The sequence below is a fragment of the Rhineura floridana genome, chromosome 8 (genome assembly GCF_030035675.1).
Source record: "Rhineura floridana isolate rRhiFlo1 chromosome 8, rRhiFlo1.hap2, whole genome shotgun sequence".
Taxonomy (NCBI): Eukaryota; Metazoa; Chordata; class Lepidosauria; order Squamata; family Rhineuridae; genus Rhineura; species Rhineura floridana.
The window spans coordinates 133,947,534-133,963,542 of record NC_084487.1 but is presented as its reverse complement, the minus strand read 5'-3'; the positions used below and the strand labels follow the sequence as shown (position 1 = coordinate 133,963,542).

The window sequence follows — 16,009 nt, the reverse complement described above, 5'->3', positions numbered from 1 at the left end:
TCGCTTAAACAGATAGAGCTTGTTCGGAAGTCCGTCCGGCATTGTTGGCTGGACCTTATCTCATAAATTAATGAAATCCAGTCCTCCCAACAAAAACAGGCTTTTGAGGTTGATCTCTACGTTTCTCCCTGCCCGGGAGAAATTTCATCAGTCCAAAAAAAAAAATGTTCTGACTGATTTATATCTGAATAAGCTTCTTTTGAGGCGGGAGCCCGTCCCAAAAGCAGGCACAAGCGAAGTCACCCTTCCCGGAAGTCGATGACTGACGAAACTCTTAAAATGGTTAAAGAGAGAAGGAAAGCAAAAGAAAAGGAGATTGAAACACAGTCAGAACCCTAAATGCAACAATACAGCGACTAGTACGTAGGGACAAAGAGAAATATTACAATTGTTATTGTATAGAAATAGAAAAACAAAATGGGAAGAACAAGAGCCCTATTCCAAAAGATTAGAGAAATGAAAGGGAAATTGAAATCAAGAGTACGGATGTTGAATAATCAACAGGGGAACACACTGACTGACCGAGATGAAATAAAAGGAAGATGGAAGCAATACACTGAAGAACTCTATAAAAGAGATGCCAGGATGACAGATTCATTCACGGAGGAACCATATGATGAAGAACCAGAAATTTTAGAATGCAAAGTGAAAGCTGCTCTTAAAATTCTTGGAAGAAACAAATCACCAGGAATAGACAGCATACCAATAGAGTTGCTACAAGCTACTGAGACTGAATCAGTCCAAATTTTGACAAAAATCTGTCAAGAAATATGGAAAACTAAACAATGGACCACATACTGGAAGCATTCAATATACATCCCACTTCCAAAGAAAGGGGATCCCAGAGAATGCAGTAATTACCCAACTATTGCCTTAATATTCCATTCAAGTAAAGTAATGCTCAAGATTCTACAACAAAGGCTCTTGCCATATATGGAGCGAGAAATGCCAGACATCCAAGCTGGATTTAGAAAGGGAAGAGGTACCAGAGATCATATCGCAAACATACATTGGATAATGGAACGGACCAAGGAATTTCAGAAGAAAATCACCCTGTGCTTTGTAGACTACAGCAAAGCCTTTGACTGTGTAGATCATGAAAAACTATGGAATGCTTTAAAAGAAATGGGGTGCCACAGCATCTGATTGTCCTGATTCGCAACTTATACTTTGGACAAGAGGCTACTGTAAGGACAGAATATGCAGAAACCGATTGGTTCTCCATCGGAAAGGGTGTGAGACAGGGTTGTATTTTATCACCCTGTTTGTTTAATCTGTACGCAGAACATATACGGAAAGCGGGATTGGACCAAGATGAAGGTGTGAAAATTGGAGGGAGAAACATCACGATATGCAGATGATACCATACTCTTAGCAGAAACCAGTAATGATTTGAAACGAATGCTGATGAAAGTTAAAGAGGAAAGCACAAAAGCAGGACTACAGCTCAACGTCAAGAAGACTAAAGTAATGACAACAGAAGATTTGTGTAACTTTACAGTTGACAATGAGGACATTGAACTTGTCAAGGATTATCAATACCTTGGCACAGTCATTAACCAAAAGGGAGACAATAGTCAAGAAATCAGAAGAAGGCTAGGACTGGGGAGGGCAGCTGTGAGAGAACTAGAAAAGGTCCTCAAATGCAAAGATGTATCACTGAACACCAAAGTCAGGATCATTCAGACCATGGTATTCCAGATCTCTATGTATAGATGTGAAAGATGGACAGTGAAAAAAGCGGATAAGAGAAAAATCAACTCATTTGAAATGTGGTGCTGGAGGAGAGCTTTGCGCATACCACAGACTGCAAAAAAGACAAATAATTGGGTGTTAGAACAAATTAAACTAGAACTACTACTAGAAGCTAAAATGATGGAACTGAGGTTATCATACTTTGGACACATAATGAGAAGACATGATTCACTAGAAAAGACAATAATGCTGGGAAAAACAACAGGGAGTAGAAAAAGAGGAAGACCAAACAAGAGATGAATTGATTCCATAAAGGAAGCCACAGACCTGAACTTAACAAGATCTGGACAGGATGGTTCATGACAGATGCTCTTGGAGGTCGCTGATTCATAGGGTCGCCATAAGTCATAATCAACTTGAAGGCACATAACAACAACAACAATATGTAGATTTCGGCCCAGTTTATCTGAAGGAGCGCCTCCAGCATCACCAATTATGCTGCTTGACAAGATCAGCCACACAAGACCTTCTCTCAGTCCCACCAGTTAAAACAGCTAGGCTGGTGCGGACCAGAGAGAGGTCATTTTTGATTGTGGCCCCCACCCTCTGGAATTCCCTTCCTTTAGATCTCCGCCATGCCCCTTCCTTGATGGCTTTCAGCCGATCTTTAAAGACCTGGCTATTCAGGCAGGCCTATGGGGTTTCTGGAGTGGGTTAGTTTTTAATGCTGCTGATTATATTTAAGAGTGGGCAGTTTAATTATTGAATGTTGTTGTGGTGGTTTTATATTGTATTTTATTGTGCTGTTGTACGTCGCCTAGAGTGGCCGTTAATTCGGCCAGATAGGCGACTCAAAAATAAATTATTATTATTATTATTATTATTAGAAAAGAATAAGGAATTGCACTTCTGTACTACAAAATAAAGTTCAGGCCACCAGAATTATATATCCACATATCCAGCAATGTTCTCTAAAACATTCATCTCCAGCTGGGTCAGGACTACAGGGTCACATTCTGATTTAAGGTGAATCGCAACAGCAGAGCTACTACCAAAGAAGAATATGGTAAAAAAATAGTAAATGGGTCCCCAAATGCATGTTTGGGTTAAGGTGGGTCATGGGTCTGAAAATGTTGAAGAATGCCACAATGATATATTTGCACATTTAGGCTACTGCTCTCTATGAAATGGCATAGTGTCAAGACCAATTCAACATTTTGAGCACAAGACCCCTGGTGGACTCAATGAGGAGTTAGAATGTCTTCTTCTCTTGTGAATTTTAAAAAATATCCAGGATCCCTTCCACATGCTTTTTCCTCAGTTGTTTGGAATCATCCAATATTCTAGTGGGTACACTGGTATCATGACCCCTGGGAAGGTATATATGAGCACACCTAATGAATTCTTCTTTTTGGTGGTTGTACTAGTGCAAGCAATTCTGCTCACAGAAGGCTATTTCACACCAGCTGTTGTAAGTGAAAATATTTTTTAAATACAGATTTATTATGTTATGTATGATTTTATTTTATATGCATATTAATATAGTTAAAAAGAGAGAAAGACCCCAATGGATGACTGAATAAGCTCTTCAAATGGTTAAAGAGAGAAGGAAAGCAAAAGCAAAAGGAGACAGAAACACAGTCAGAACCCTAAATGCAACAATACAGCGACTAGTACGTAGCGACAAAGAGAACTATTACAATAATTATTGTATAGAAATAGAAGAGGACAACAAAAAGGGAAGAACAAGAGCCCCATTCCAAAAGATTAGAGCAATTAAACAGAAATTTCAACCAAGAGTAGGGATGTTGAATAATCAACAGGGAAACACACTGACTTACCGAGATGAAATAAAAGGAAGATGGAAGCAATACACTGAAGAACTCTATAAAAGAGATACCAGGATGACAGATTCATTCATGGAGGAACCATATGATGAAGAACCAGAAATTTTAGAATGCGAGGTGAAAGCTGCTCTTAAAATACTTGGAAGAAACAAATCACCAGGAATAGACAGCATACCAATAGAGTTGCTACAAGCTACTGAGACTGAATCAGTCCAAATTTTGACAAAAATCTGTCAAGAAATATGGAAAACTAAACAACGGCCCAGACTGGAAGCGTTCCATATACATCCCACTTCCAAAGAAAGGGGATCCCAGAGAATGCAGTAATTATGGAACTATTGCCTTAATATCCCATTCAAGTAAAGTAATGCTCAAGATTCTACAACAAAGGCTCTTGCCATATATGGAGCGAGAAATGCCAGACGTCCAAGCTGGATTTAGAAAGGGAAGGGGTACCAGAGATCATATCGCAAACATACGTTGGATAATGGAACAGACCAAGGAATTTCAGAAGAAAATCACTCTGTGCTTTATAGATTACAGCAAAGCCTTTGACTGTGTAGATCATGAAAAACTATGGAATGCTTTAAAAGAAATGGGGTGCCACACCATCTGATTGTTCTGATGTGCAACCTATATTCTGGACAAGAGGCTACTTGTAAGGACAGAATATGGAGAAACCGATTGGTTCCCCATCGGAAAGGGTGTGAGACAGGGGTGTATTTTATGACCCTATTTATTTAATCTGTACGCAGAACATATCATACGGAAAGCAGGATTGGACAAAGATGAAGGAGGTGTGAAAATTGGAGGGAGAAATATCAATAATTTAAGATATGCAGACGATACCATACTACTAGCAGAAACCAGTAAGGATTTGAAACGAATGCTGATGAAAGTCAGGATCACTCAGACCATGGTATTCCCAATCTCTATATATGGATGTGGAAGTTGGACAGTGAAAAAAGCAAATAAGAGAAAAATCAAATTATTTGAAATGTGGTGTCGGAGGAGAGTCTTGCGCATACCATGGACTATGAAAAAGACAAATAATTGGGTGTTAGAATAAATTAAATCAGAACTATGCCTAGAAGCTAAAATGATGAAACTGAGGTTATCATACTTTGGACACATCATGAGAAGACATGATTCACTGGGAAAGACAATAATGCTTGGAAAAACAACAGGGAGTAGAAAAAGAGGAAGGCCAAACAAGAGATGGATTGATTCCATAAAGGAAGCCACAGACCTGAACTTACAAGATCTGAACAGGGTGGTCCATGACAGATGCTCTTGGAGGTCGCTGATTCATAGCGTCGCCATAAGTCGTAATTGACTTGAAGGCACACAATAACAACTGAGAGGTGGCTGTCCAGCTGCCTCTTGAATGCCTCAAGTGTTGGAGAGCCCACCTGCCTAGGTCATTGGTTCCATTATTGTACATCAGTTTTTCCTGATGTTCAGTTGAATTTGGCTTCCTGCAATTTGAGCCCATTATTCCGTGTCCTTGCACTCTGGGACGATTGAGACAAGATCTTGGCCTCCTCTGTGTGACACCCTTTCAAGTAGTTGATGAGTGCTATCCTATCTCCCCTCAGTCTTCTCTTCTCCAGGCTAAACACGCTCAATTCTTTCAGTCTCTGCTCATGGGGCATTTACAGTCCTAGGAACATTCTGGTTGCCTTCCTCTGAACCTATTTCAGTTTGTCTGAATCCTTCTTACGGTGTGAAGCTCAGAGCTGGATGCTGTACTCAAGATGAGGCCTAACCAGTGCCAAATAAAGGGGAACTAATACACATGATTTGGAAACTACTTTTGCAGCCACATCACACTGTTGGCTCATATTCAGCTTGTGCTCAACAAGAAGATCCTTCTCACATGTCGTACTGCTGAGCCAAGTATCCCCCATCTTATAACTGTGCATTTGGTTTCTTTTTCCTAGGTGTAAAACTTTGCACTTATCCCTTTTAAAATTCATTCTGTTGTTTTCAGCCAAATACTCCAGCCTATTAAGATTACATTTAATTTTATTTCTGTCATCCATTGTATTAGCTAAAAGGTAAAGGTAAAGGTGACCCCGCACTTATAGTGCGAGTCGTTTCCGACTCTTGGAGTGATGCCTTGCGACATTTACTAGGCAGACCGTATATATGGGGTGGGGTTGCCAGTTCCAATTTTGTATCATCTACAAATTTTATAAGCATTCCCTGCACCCCCTCATCCAAATGATTAATAAAAATGTTTAAGAACACTTGGCCTAGGAGTGAGCGCTGTGGTACCCCACTCGTTACCTCCCCCAATTTGAGAAGGAACCATTGATAAGCACTCTTTGAGTACGATTCTGTAGCTAACTATGGATCCACCTGACAGTTATTCCATCCAGCCCACATTTAGCTAGCTTGCTAATCAGAATATCATGGGGCACTCTGTCAAAAGTGTCAAGAACTTGTAAGAATGCTTCAGAGTGGTTGCTTGTAACATGGCTCTGATGCAAAGAATTGTGGGGATTTTATCTTATGCCGAGATGAGTGAATGGGAAAATCTTAGTTTCATTTCTCAGTTGCAATTAATTAGGAGGCCTGTGAACAGACACCTATTTATATGATGGTCAAACTGGCCTGAGAACAGAGGGGAGGAGGGGGCCTGTTAGGCACGAAGACTGGAGAAGCCTCGAGAAGCTTTACCACACAAGAAAGCCCCCTGATTGGCTAAATTAGTATGGTCTTGTTACTAGGGATTTTTCCTTAAGTATAGGGGGTGAAACCTATAGCCTTTGTTCCCCTGGGTTCCATCTTGCATGCATGGTACCTGAGTGGGGTTCCACTGCCTTTCACTATCCTAGCTATGTCATAGGTTAGTTAATTTTGTTATTTTGGTTCGTGTCTGAACTCTCTGTTTGTATTTTACCTAAGCCCCGTTTTTGGGTGTGGGTTTCAAGGAATGTTTTGCTGCTATTAATTGTGCACTTATATTCTATTCAAATAAAAGCTACTTCTTATTTACCCATGTGTGTTCTTTGCAGGAGGGGAAATTTGGCACTGAATCGGGTACCTTGGCCACTGACCACTGACTACTGTGTTTTGGGGTTGCTTAGGGCTCTGGGATCAGGAGTGCCTGTTTTATCTTTTGGAATCCCTGGTAGGACTATTTCTGGGCTCTGGGTTTCCCCTGACTCAGAGTGGTTACTCAGATTAAGGGGTGGTGGCAGTCTACCTACCTTGCAGGGCTGTTGTTGGTTTTCACAGCCTTGGCAAGGGGAAATACTACTCCAGGATCAATTGCCCTGGGTTGGAAATTGGGTCCTGGGACTGCTAGTGCCTGTTGGGTGGCACTAGGGCATGACGAAAAGCTTTGTGAAGTTGAGCTATATTATGTCCACAGCATTCCCACAGTCTACCAGGGAGATTACCTGATAAAAAAAATGAGATAAGATTAGTCTGGCAGGATTTGTTTTTGATAAATCCATGTTGGCTTCTAGTAATCACTGCATTGTTTTCAAAGTGCTTACAGATTGACCACTTTGTAATCTGCTCCAGAATTTTCTCTGGGTGTCGTGACCCTCACCAGGTGAGAGTGGACAGGCGGGGCGAGACAGAGGATGAGGATCCAGACTAGGATGAATCACTTGGGGAGTAGCTCGCAGTGGAATGGACTTAGAGGGCACCCTGACCCCTGTCTTGGACTTCATAGCCTTCACAACTCCAGTCCCCCATGCAGGAGCTCAGCCAGGCCCATCAAATGCTTCCCAGCCAGGAACACCTCCACCTCCCCTGCCTGACATGACAATCGGCAGCTCCTCTCCGTTGGAGGGGAGGAGATGAAAGACTGGCTGAAGCTCCACCTTCGCCCCACTCTCGGAGACACTCAAAGCAGGAAATTCAACAGATTCAACTAAAGAGGAGCCTCCATTTGTGCACACGCTCCCAACCTACTTAAGCAGACTCAGGGGGAGGGGGACATCGTTGAGTCAATGTCTGTAGTCACAAAGACATGCTTAACCAGTGCTAGAGAGAGACTACATTCCTAGAAAGAGTTGCTAGTTTCACGAGGCATTGTAACTGCTATGATGGAAAGTTAGAGCAGATTGCCATGTTCGTACCCTAGTGTGAGCGTTAAATGCGAGTGTGGCAATCAGAATTCCCTAATGGTCTTTGTCATCAGCCTCCTAGAGGGAGAGGCAGTTCAATGGGCCACCCCGTGGTTGCTCTGGAATGACCCCATGTTGACCCAGTATACCAGCTTGAGGCCATGGCAAAATCTTTTGAGACTCTCAGAGAAGACACCATGTCCCGTCAACTGGGAAACCTGAAGCAAGGGAAAAACTATGTGGTGACTTATATAAACACTTTTCGTATTCTGGCCCAGGAGATGGACTTTAACGAGTTTGGTTTAATGTACTTATACCAAAATGGTCTCACTGGAGAGGTCCTGGAGGTACACACTCCACAGCTGAATACTTTCCTACAGCTGATCCAGCTGTGCCTGCAGATAGACAGCAACTTGAAGGTCATCGCCAGGAGTGCAAAGCTGAGGCAGCTTGAACCCAGCATCCCATACCTCACCCCCACACCCACATCACCCCCAGATTGGGAACCTTGATGCCTCCAGGACTGGAGCCCATGCAGTGGGGGGGGGGAAGAAAGAGAAGCATTGGAAGGAAAGGCTGTGCCTATAATGCGGGAAGGCAGGGCACCTGGCTAAGATGTGCCCATACAAGTCAGAAAAGCCCCTAGTGAAGAAAACGTCAAATGTCAACTCTCGTAGAGGTCCATGAGCTGGTATCTACTTTGATTCAGCGACCTCCAAGGTCTGCATTCCACCTGCCAGTCTGGTCAAGACATCCAAGTGTGTACCATGGAAGACTCGGGTCCTTCCAGCAACTTCATGGACTTGGGCTTTGTCAAAGAGCACAGTGTGCCCATTGTTAAGCTCGAACAGTCGCTGTCCATAGAAACTATAGATGGGCAACCCCTGACTTCAGGTACTGTCATTTGGGCCATGGCAGAGTTCCAGCAATCAGGATTCTATTAACCATCTCTTTAATAGGATGCAAGTCTTGGTATCAACTTTACTTGCACTGGTCCACTTCCCAGAGATCCAACACTGCAGCTAAAGCCTATATGTTACATTGGTAGAGTTTTGTTAAGCGTGCACTGAACAAAGGAAACTATATATCTTTTTCATATTTATTTAAGCTATTTGACAAGGCTTCAATGGAGGACAATTTTCATTTCAAAACAGAAGAAGCTTATAATGTAAACTTTGCTTACCACAGGAATCAGGCTGACCTGATACGTTTCTAATTTTTTCTCCATCTTGCTTTGAGTTGTGAACAACAGCACTCAGCTCCCTTTCCTATAAGAAAACAATAGATTGAGTGAGGGAATGTTTAATGAAGCCATAATAGATTCCGCATATGCTTCAACTGAAAAAGGAATTTACTATTAAGCAAAAGCATTGGTGCAATAGCACAACTAGATTCTGAGCAGCATCATATGATTGGAAGAGATCTCAAAAGTCATATTATCTAACTCCCTGCCAAGAAACCCACTGCAAGAGCATCTCTGATAGGTGGCCATCCAGCTTCTGCTTAAAAATTAATGAAGAAGAGTCAACCACTTTTTGCGGCAGTCTGTCTATCTAACCATTAATACTTACAACATGTGCTTTCTAATGTTTAATTGAAATATCTTCTTGTAGTTTGAACCTGTTGGTTAGGATCCTATCCTAGAGCAAAAAAAAAAATCAAAATTGCTTCATTCACTGTGAAAATGGCTATTATACTGTCTCTTAATAGTCTCTTCCCCAAGTTAATGAGTACCGCCCTACCCATCTCTTAAATTCTGTTGGGGATGTTCTGTCTTTAGATTCTGTTAGTTAGGCAATGACATGAGACACCGGATTATAGAACTGCCTCCCAAATGTTATTTGGATGTTCCCCATGTTGGCCTCATTTAGACGCAAGGTGAAAATCTTGTTTATCCAGGCCTTTAGAATACAATCATTCTTCTTGCTCACACTGCTACTTTGTGTATGTTGGTAACATTATTTTTTATTGTTGTGTCATGTATATAATACTGTATTTTAGCCACTCTGTGTCCCCATTGGGAGGAAGGGTGGGATATAAATACAAGGAAATAAATACATATATATTAAATTTTCTTCACAGGATTTGTGTCAGGTCCCAGAAAGGGGATATCAGTGGAGTCCTCATTGTAGGAAGACCAGGAGGCTCCAGTCTTGGACCAAACTCTGGCTTAGGCACCATCTGAGGGCAACGAGCCAGGGTCCTATAACAAGGCCCAGGATGGACCATTGGCATCCAGGGCAAGTTTGGCCTCTGACATTGAAGCTTAACAGCCCCCAAACCCAAGGGAGAGGTGTTACCTCAAGCACCAGATGGAGACTTGGCCCATCCGGAGGAGTGCCCAACTAGAGGCCTGGACTTCGTGGGAGTAAAGGTCTGGCTGCAGATAATTAATGGGACTCAGTTGAGGTTTACAGTGTGGTCAGTAGCTCCAGCATAAAAAACCCAGTGCTATGCTGGAAGGGCTGCTTGAACGTCTGTCCACCAGCTCTGTATCTGATCTGTCTGTGGATCAAATGCTGACTAAAGACCTAACCTCGGACTACTCTGGATCTGCCTATTGCCTTGCCCCTGACCTATATTGCCCACAGACTGCTTGGCTCCTAACCCTGGACTGCTCTGACCCTGCTTTGTGCCTGATTTTGTTGTGGTGGTAAACTCTGGACTCTGACTTTGGACTGACTCTGACTGATATTGCCTTGAAGTTGCCCTCAACTGGGTTTTGAGTGGGAAGTCTCTTGCCTCTTTAGGAACCTGGTGAGAACAGGACAGTTTGCTTCTCAGGTCCCTCAACATCTTTGTTGATCTCCTCTAGATTTGTTCCAGTTTGTCGATATCTTTCTTAAACTGCAGGGCCCAGAACTGGACAATACTCCAGGTAAATTCTGACCAATGCAGAATAGCACTACTAGGGATGGGGGAGAAATTGAATTCAATATGCCTTTGAAGGTGAACCTACCTAATCTGCACTTTCTGAAACAATACAAGAACTAAAACAGCCATCCTTCAAAATTTACATGTGTACAAATTTTGTGATGTAGTTCTCCAACCAATGTTTACAAAAATTGGAAGGGGAATGATATTCATACAATAAAAATGTATTAAAAAGTAGCTACTTTTTGGAAATAACAATAATAATAATTTAAAATGGCAAGCACTTTCTTCACTCCTGGAGGGTGTGTGTGTGTGTGTGTGTGGTGAAAGAGAGATGCATGTGTGCTTGTGGTATGTAAAGTGCAGGGACCAGCCATGTACCCATTGGCAAATGTGCGTAGAGAGTTTCTCTTTTGGAATGTGTCCTTGGATAGTATAGGATATTTTCTGGCCTGGTCACATCACCCTGCCCGGCTGGGTTTTTTCCAAAATGGCTGCAAAATTTCAAAATATGCTGATATACTTCTTTGCTTCATAAATCATCATCTTTTTTCAGAAACCTTTGATTTTACTAAGACAATTATATACTTTCTAAATGTTCCTAAGAACATTTTGAGCAATTTATTCCTAATGCTTATTTCCCTAAAAAAGGTAAAGGTGTCCCCGCACTTACAGAGGAAGTCATTTCCGACTCTTAGGGTGACGTCTTGCGACGTTTACTAGGTAGACCGTATATATGGGGTGGGATTGCCAGTTCCTTCCCCGGCCTTTCTTTACCCCCCAGCATATGCCGGGTACTCATTTTACTGACCATGGATGGATGGAAGGCTGAGTGAACCTCGACCCCTTTTACCGGAGATTCAACTTCCTCCTTCCGTTGGAATCGAACTCCGGCCGTGAGCAGAGCTTCGGCTGCATTACCGCCACTTACCACTCTGCACCACGGAGGGTCTGTTATTTCCCTAAAGTCAACCATTTTTAAGGAAAATTCAATTTTTAAAAAATTCAGTATCAAACATGCCACTAATTCCTAGAAGAGCAAAATAAGTAAAATGTTGCTGAAGTATAAACCTCTTTATCTTCTACTTATTACAATGATGATGATTATCATTATTTAGATTTATATCCTGCCCTACCTTCCTGTAGGAGGCCATTAGGGCTAAACACTAGTTAAATCGATTTTTGCAAACAGCTACAATCGTGTACACAAAATTTGGAGCAAGAAATGTGCCGTTAGCACAGCATCTGCCAACAGTGTTTCCTGCACATTTCTTGCATGGGCAAGGAATGGGGAAATCATTAGGAAGCCTTTCTTTTGGTGGCAGCTTTGAAAAGTCAAGATGCTTCATTTGTTGGTACGGTTACAGGAGTCTGGCTCATTGTGATGTGACCAGGGAGCATGCAAGTTAGCAAAGGAAAGACAGCTACGGTTCCCAGTGCAAATATTTTCCTCATCCTTGGCGCCATCCACACTAGCAAGATTATATTTAGAATTCATTTTACACTAGTGGTATAAAAGAAGTATTTGAAAAAATGGAGATATTTGGATCAAAACTGATTGAAAATGTTCTTTCCCTGTTACCAGAATCCATTCTGCATTTTCCATGGCAGCAATTCTTTCTTTAAAAAATCACAAGAATATGCAGATTGATTTGTTATGTTAACAGTCCCTGCAGAAGAAGTAAAACTGGAAGTTGAACAATTATCCAACCTCATCAAAGAAGTGAATAAAGATTTCAGTTTATTTGTTCAGGAAGGCTGCAAGATATCAAACATGTTCAGATTTTGTAAGACAATAATTACATTACTGTTCCCTGTTTTACAAGATATGATCCATGCTCACAAGGAAGGCAATTGGAACTTCATATTTCTTCACTTAGAAGGATGCTGCCTTTAGTTTTTGTTATGGTAAAATTAATTATTCTGGATGGAATGCTATTTATCTTGAAGACTGAAGCTCAAGGAATCACATCTGAATATTCATGAGGACAGTTTATATTTCGGCAGACAGAGTCATCTGTCAGTGGTATAGCAATGGACCTGGCACTTGAGCAACTGTACAACAAGCCTGCCAATGCTCCTGGTGGAATCATAGGAATCACTTGTCAAAAGGAAGCTGTTGCCCAAAGAGATCTTATTTAGCATGAAAAGACGCACATAAAGCAGTTCTATCTAACAATGTGTGGTCTTCAGGAGAATGATGTTACATCATGAGTTTTCTTCAAGTCGATCACTTTGCAGATGAACAGAAAGTGAAGAAAATTGTGTGTTTCATCAGTAAAAGGCAGAATCCATTTGAAGAGAATAATGAAGGACTTAGAACCTCATCACAAGAAGGCACTTTACTGAAACAGAAGAAGCTTGCATGAGTTTACATTGGAGAAAAACACTATCTGACAGTCTAAGTCCTAATTCAAAAGACTAAGAAATTATTCTGTGCAATAAAGCACATTAAGATCATTTTTTAGCCAGACTCCTTGCCAGCATTTTTGAATTTCTATCCCTGATATCATATTTTCAGTTGAGAAATGTCATTGCCCTTTTATTTCTCCCAACTTCCTTTGCTTCTAATTCTTTCCTTTTTCCTTTTAGTAATTTGTATGTTTTTAATTTTCCTAACCTTTTTTGTTCACATTCAAATGCCTCGATTTCTTCCAAAAGGAACTGCTTAGTTTCCACTTGTGTGCTGTTTTTTTTAAAAAAGAAATCACACTGGCTTCCTTGATACACAGCTCGCTCAACACATCCTTGAAAGTTTCCCAAACTGTAGCCTCACTCATGTTATGACTTGAGTTAATGGGGGGGGGAATCCTTGGTTCCCTCCCTAAGCCTGCCCACTATCTTCTTTCTGGATAACAATGTGGTATTCAGGCAACACACAAATTAGCACGGCTGCCTCTCTGAAAGCTTAACTTTTGCAAAACCTGGTGTGTGATCAGATAATGTGAGATGCAATATGAGCATCCTCTGCTCCCTGCAATCACCTTGAGAGTGGAATACAAGCCATGTCTGTAAGAGAAGAAAGTGTCTGTTTTTCTCTTGGATTGTGCTTTCAGCAGATGTCAACTACAAGTAACTGCATTAATGGAAAGATGGTGGCGTAGGTGGAGGAGCCTATGTTTGGAGCTCCTGCCACTTGCCTTTTTTTAATATCTTTTAACATCTTTTGAACACCATCTACGCTTATTTGGGAGTGTGTGGAGAGTAACTGAATGTGTGAAAGATTTTGGTGCCACCCATTTCCCCCCCCCGAGAATTGTGGATGCCGAGGACGGCTGGGCTCGAAGTAGGAGAGGTAAAATCGAAGCCGGGGCTGAGCAAGGCCTCCTACCTTCCCAGCTGGTGTCGGGCCGCGGCGCCGCGGTAAAATCGAAGCCGGGGCTGAGCAAGGCCTCCTACCTTCTCAGCTGGTGTCGGGCCGCGGCGCGGCGCTCCCTGTTGCTGACGTCGAAGTAGGAGGGGTAAAAATTGAAGCCGGGGCTGAGCAAGGCCTCCTACCTTTCCAGCTGGTGTCGAGCCGCGGCGCGGCGCTTCCTGTTGCTGCCGGCGGTTTCGGCCGCGGCTTGTGGCCTCTGCTTGTGGTTGCATGCCTTTGCCCTGTCTCCTGCCGCTTGCATTGTTGTGCTCTTTGTTGCCACTGTTGTGGCGCTTCCTGCTGTCGTCGCTCGTGCTGTGCCTTTGTCGCTTCCCGCTGTCGTCGCTGTCTTCGCTGCCGCAGCTGCTGCATCCACGCTGTCCTTGTTGCCAGGCTTCGTTTTCTGCTTGTGTGGCTTTGGTCGTCCTGCTGCTGTGGGGACTGTGGCCGGGCGTTGCTGGGCGGCGGCTTTGGTTTTCCATTGGGGCGTAGCTGTGCCCTTCATCGCTGCTGCTGTTGCTGCGCTCATTCCTATTGTCGCTTGCGCTCCATCATTCCCGTGACTGGCTGGCGTTCTTTGCTGCTGGTGTGGTTCCATCTCTACCTTTGTGGCTTGCGCTTGCCTTAGTGGTCCTTCGCCTTTCGTTGTACTGTCATCTGGACCTTTTGCAGGCGGTGCTTTGCCCAGGAAGAAGAACGGTTTGAGAGCTGCGTTGGTGCGCAGGGAGTATGGGACTGTGGTTGTCGTGTAGACCTGAATTGGACGAGTGGATGCTGGTATGACTGTATGTTGTGAGTGTGTGTGTATTTTTATTTTATTTTTATTTTATTTTACTATGTGCCTGGGTGGGAGGATAGGGTATTGGGAGGGGGGACCAGAGGTGGCCCCCGTTAGTGTAGTGACGGGTAATGGGAGGTATGGCGTTGTGAGGAGGACATGCCAGTTGAGGGGAACTCGGCCCAGACAATTGGTGGCTGTACCGTGTTCCGGTCCTCCCCACATCCACAGGATTGCTGGTAGTTCTACCAGCCAACTCTCGGATCTCCAGTTGCTGCTTCTTAATGCCAGATCGATAAATAATAAAGCTTACCTCATCCATGATTTAATTGTGGATGAGGCAGCCGATCTGGCGTTTATTACCGAGACCTGGGTGAGCGATCTGGGAGGCATCAATCTCTCCCAGCTGTGCCCACCTGAGTACTCGGTTCAGCATCTCGGTAGATCTGAGGGTCGGGGAGGGGGAATCGCTGTGGTCTATAGAAGTTCCATCCCTCTTGTTAGGCACCCTATCCAGGTAGCTAATGGTCTGGAGTGTCTTCATATTACGTTGGGCCAGCGAGACAGACTGGGAATACTGTTGGTGTACCATCCACCCTGCTGCCCAACAGCCTCCCTAACTGAGCTGACGGAAGTGGTCTCGGGTCTGGTGTTGCGATCCCCCAAATTTTTGGTATTGGGGGATCTCAACATTCATGCCGAGACCACTTTGTCTGGGGCAGCTCAGGACTTCATGGCCTCCATGACAGCCATGGGGCTGTCTCAATTTGTTACTGGCCCTACGCATATTTCGGGACACACTCTAGACTTAATTTTTGCTACTGGAACAGGGGATGGTGATCTGGGAGTAAGGGATTTTACATCTATTCCTCTGTCATGGTCAGATCATCGCCTATTGAGGTGTAGGCTCACAATGTTTTCTCCCCTCTGCAAGGGTGGAGGACCAATTAAGATGGTCCGTCCCCGGAGACTAATGAATCCTGAAGGCTTTCAGAAGGCTCTGGGGAGTTTTCCGGCTGATAAAACTGACGCTCCTGTCGAAACCCTGGTCAATTTGTGGAATACGGAAATGACCCGGGCAGTTGACACGATTGCCCCAGTGCGCCCTCTCCTCTGCAGAGCTCAAGTGGCTCCGTGGTTCACCCCGGAGCTAAGAGTGATGAAGCAAGAAAGGAGAAGGCTTGAGTGCAAATGGAGATGAACTCCCTATGGCTGTGGTCTTGCACTTATGAAGGTCTCTACCAAGCTCTATGTGAAGGCGGTGAGGGCAGCGAAGAAGCAGTACTTTGCTGCCTCCATTCAGTCATCTTCTAACCGCCCAGCGGAACTTTATAAAGTTGTTCGGGGACTTTTACACTCTGGGCCTCAGAAC

The 16,009-nt window shown here is 43.4% G+C and overlaps 1 protein-coding gene across 1 annotated transcript in view; it reads right to left on the bottom strand.

The window, feature by feature from the left end:
• The window catches only part of DYRK4 (dual specificity tyrosine phosphorylation regulated kinase 4), a 110,250-nt gene that overhangs the window by 73,444 nt on the left and 20,797 nt on the right, over window positions 1-16,009 (bottom strand). The window contains exon 3 of the mRNA XM_061637885.1: window positions 8,814-8,898. Coding sequence (XP_061493869.1) covers window positions 8,814-8,898 — 85 coding nt within the window. The remainder of the gene's footprint in view (window positions 1-8,813; window positions 8,899-16,009) is intronic.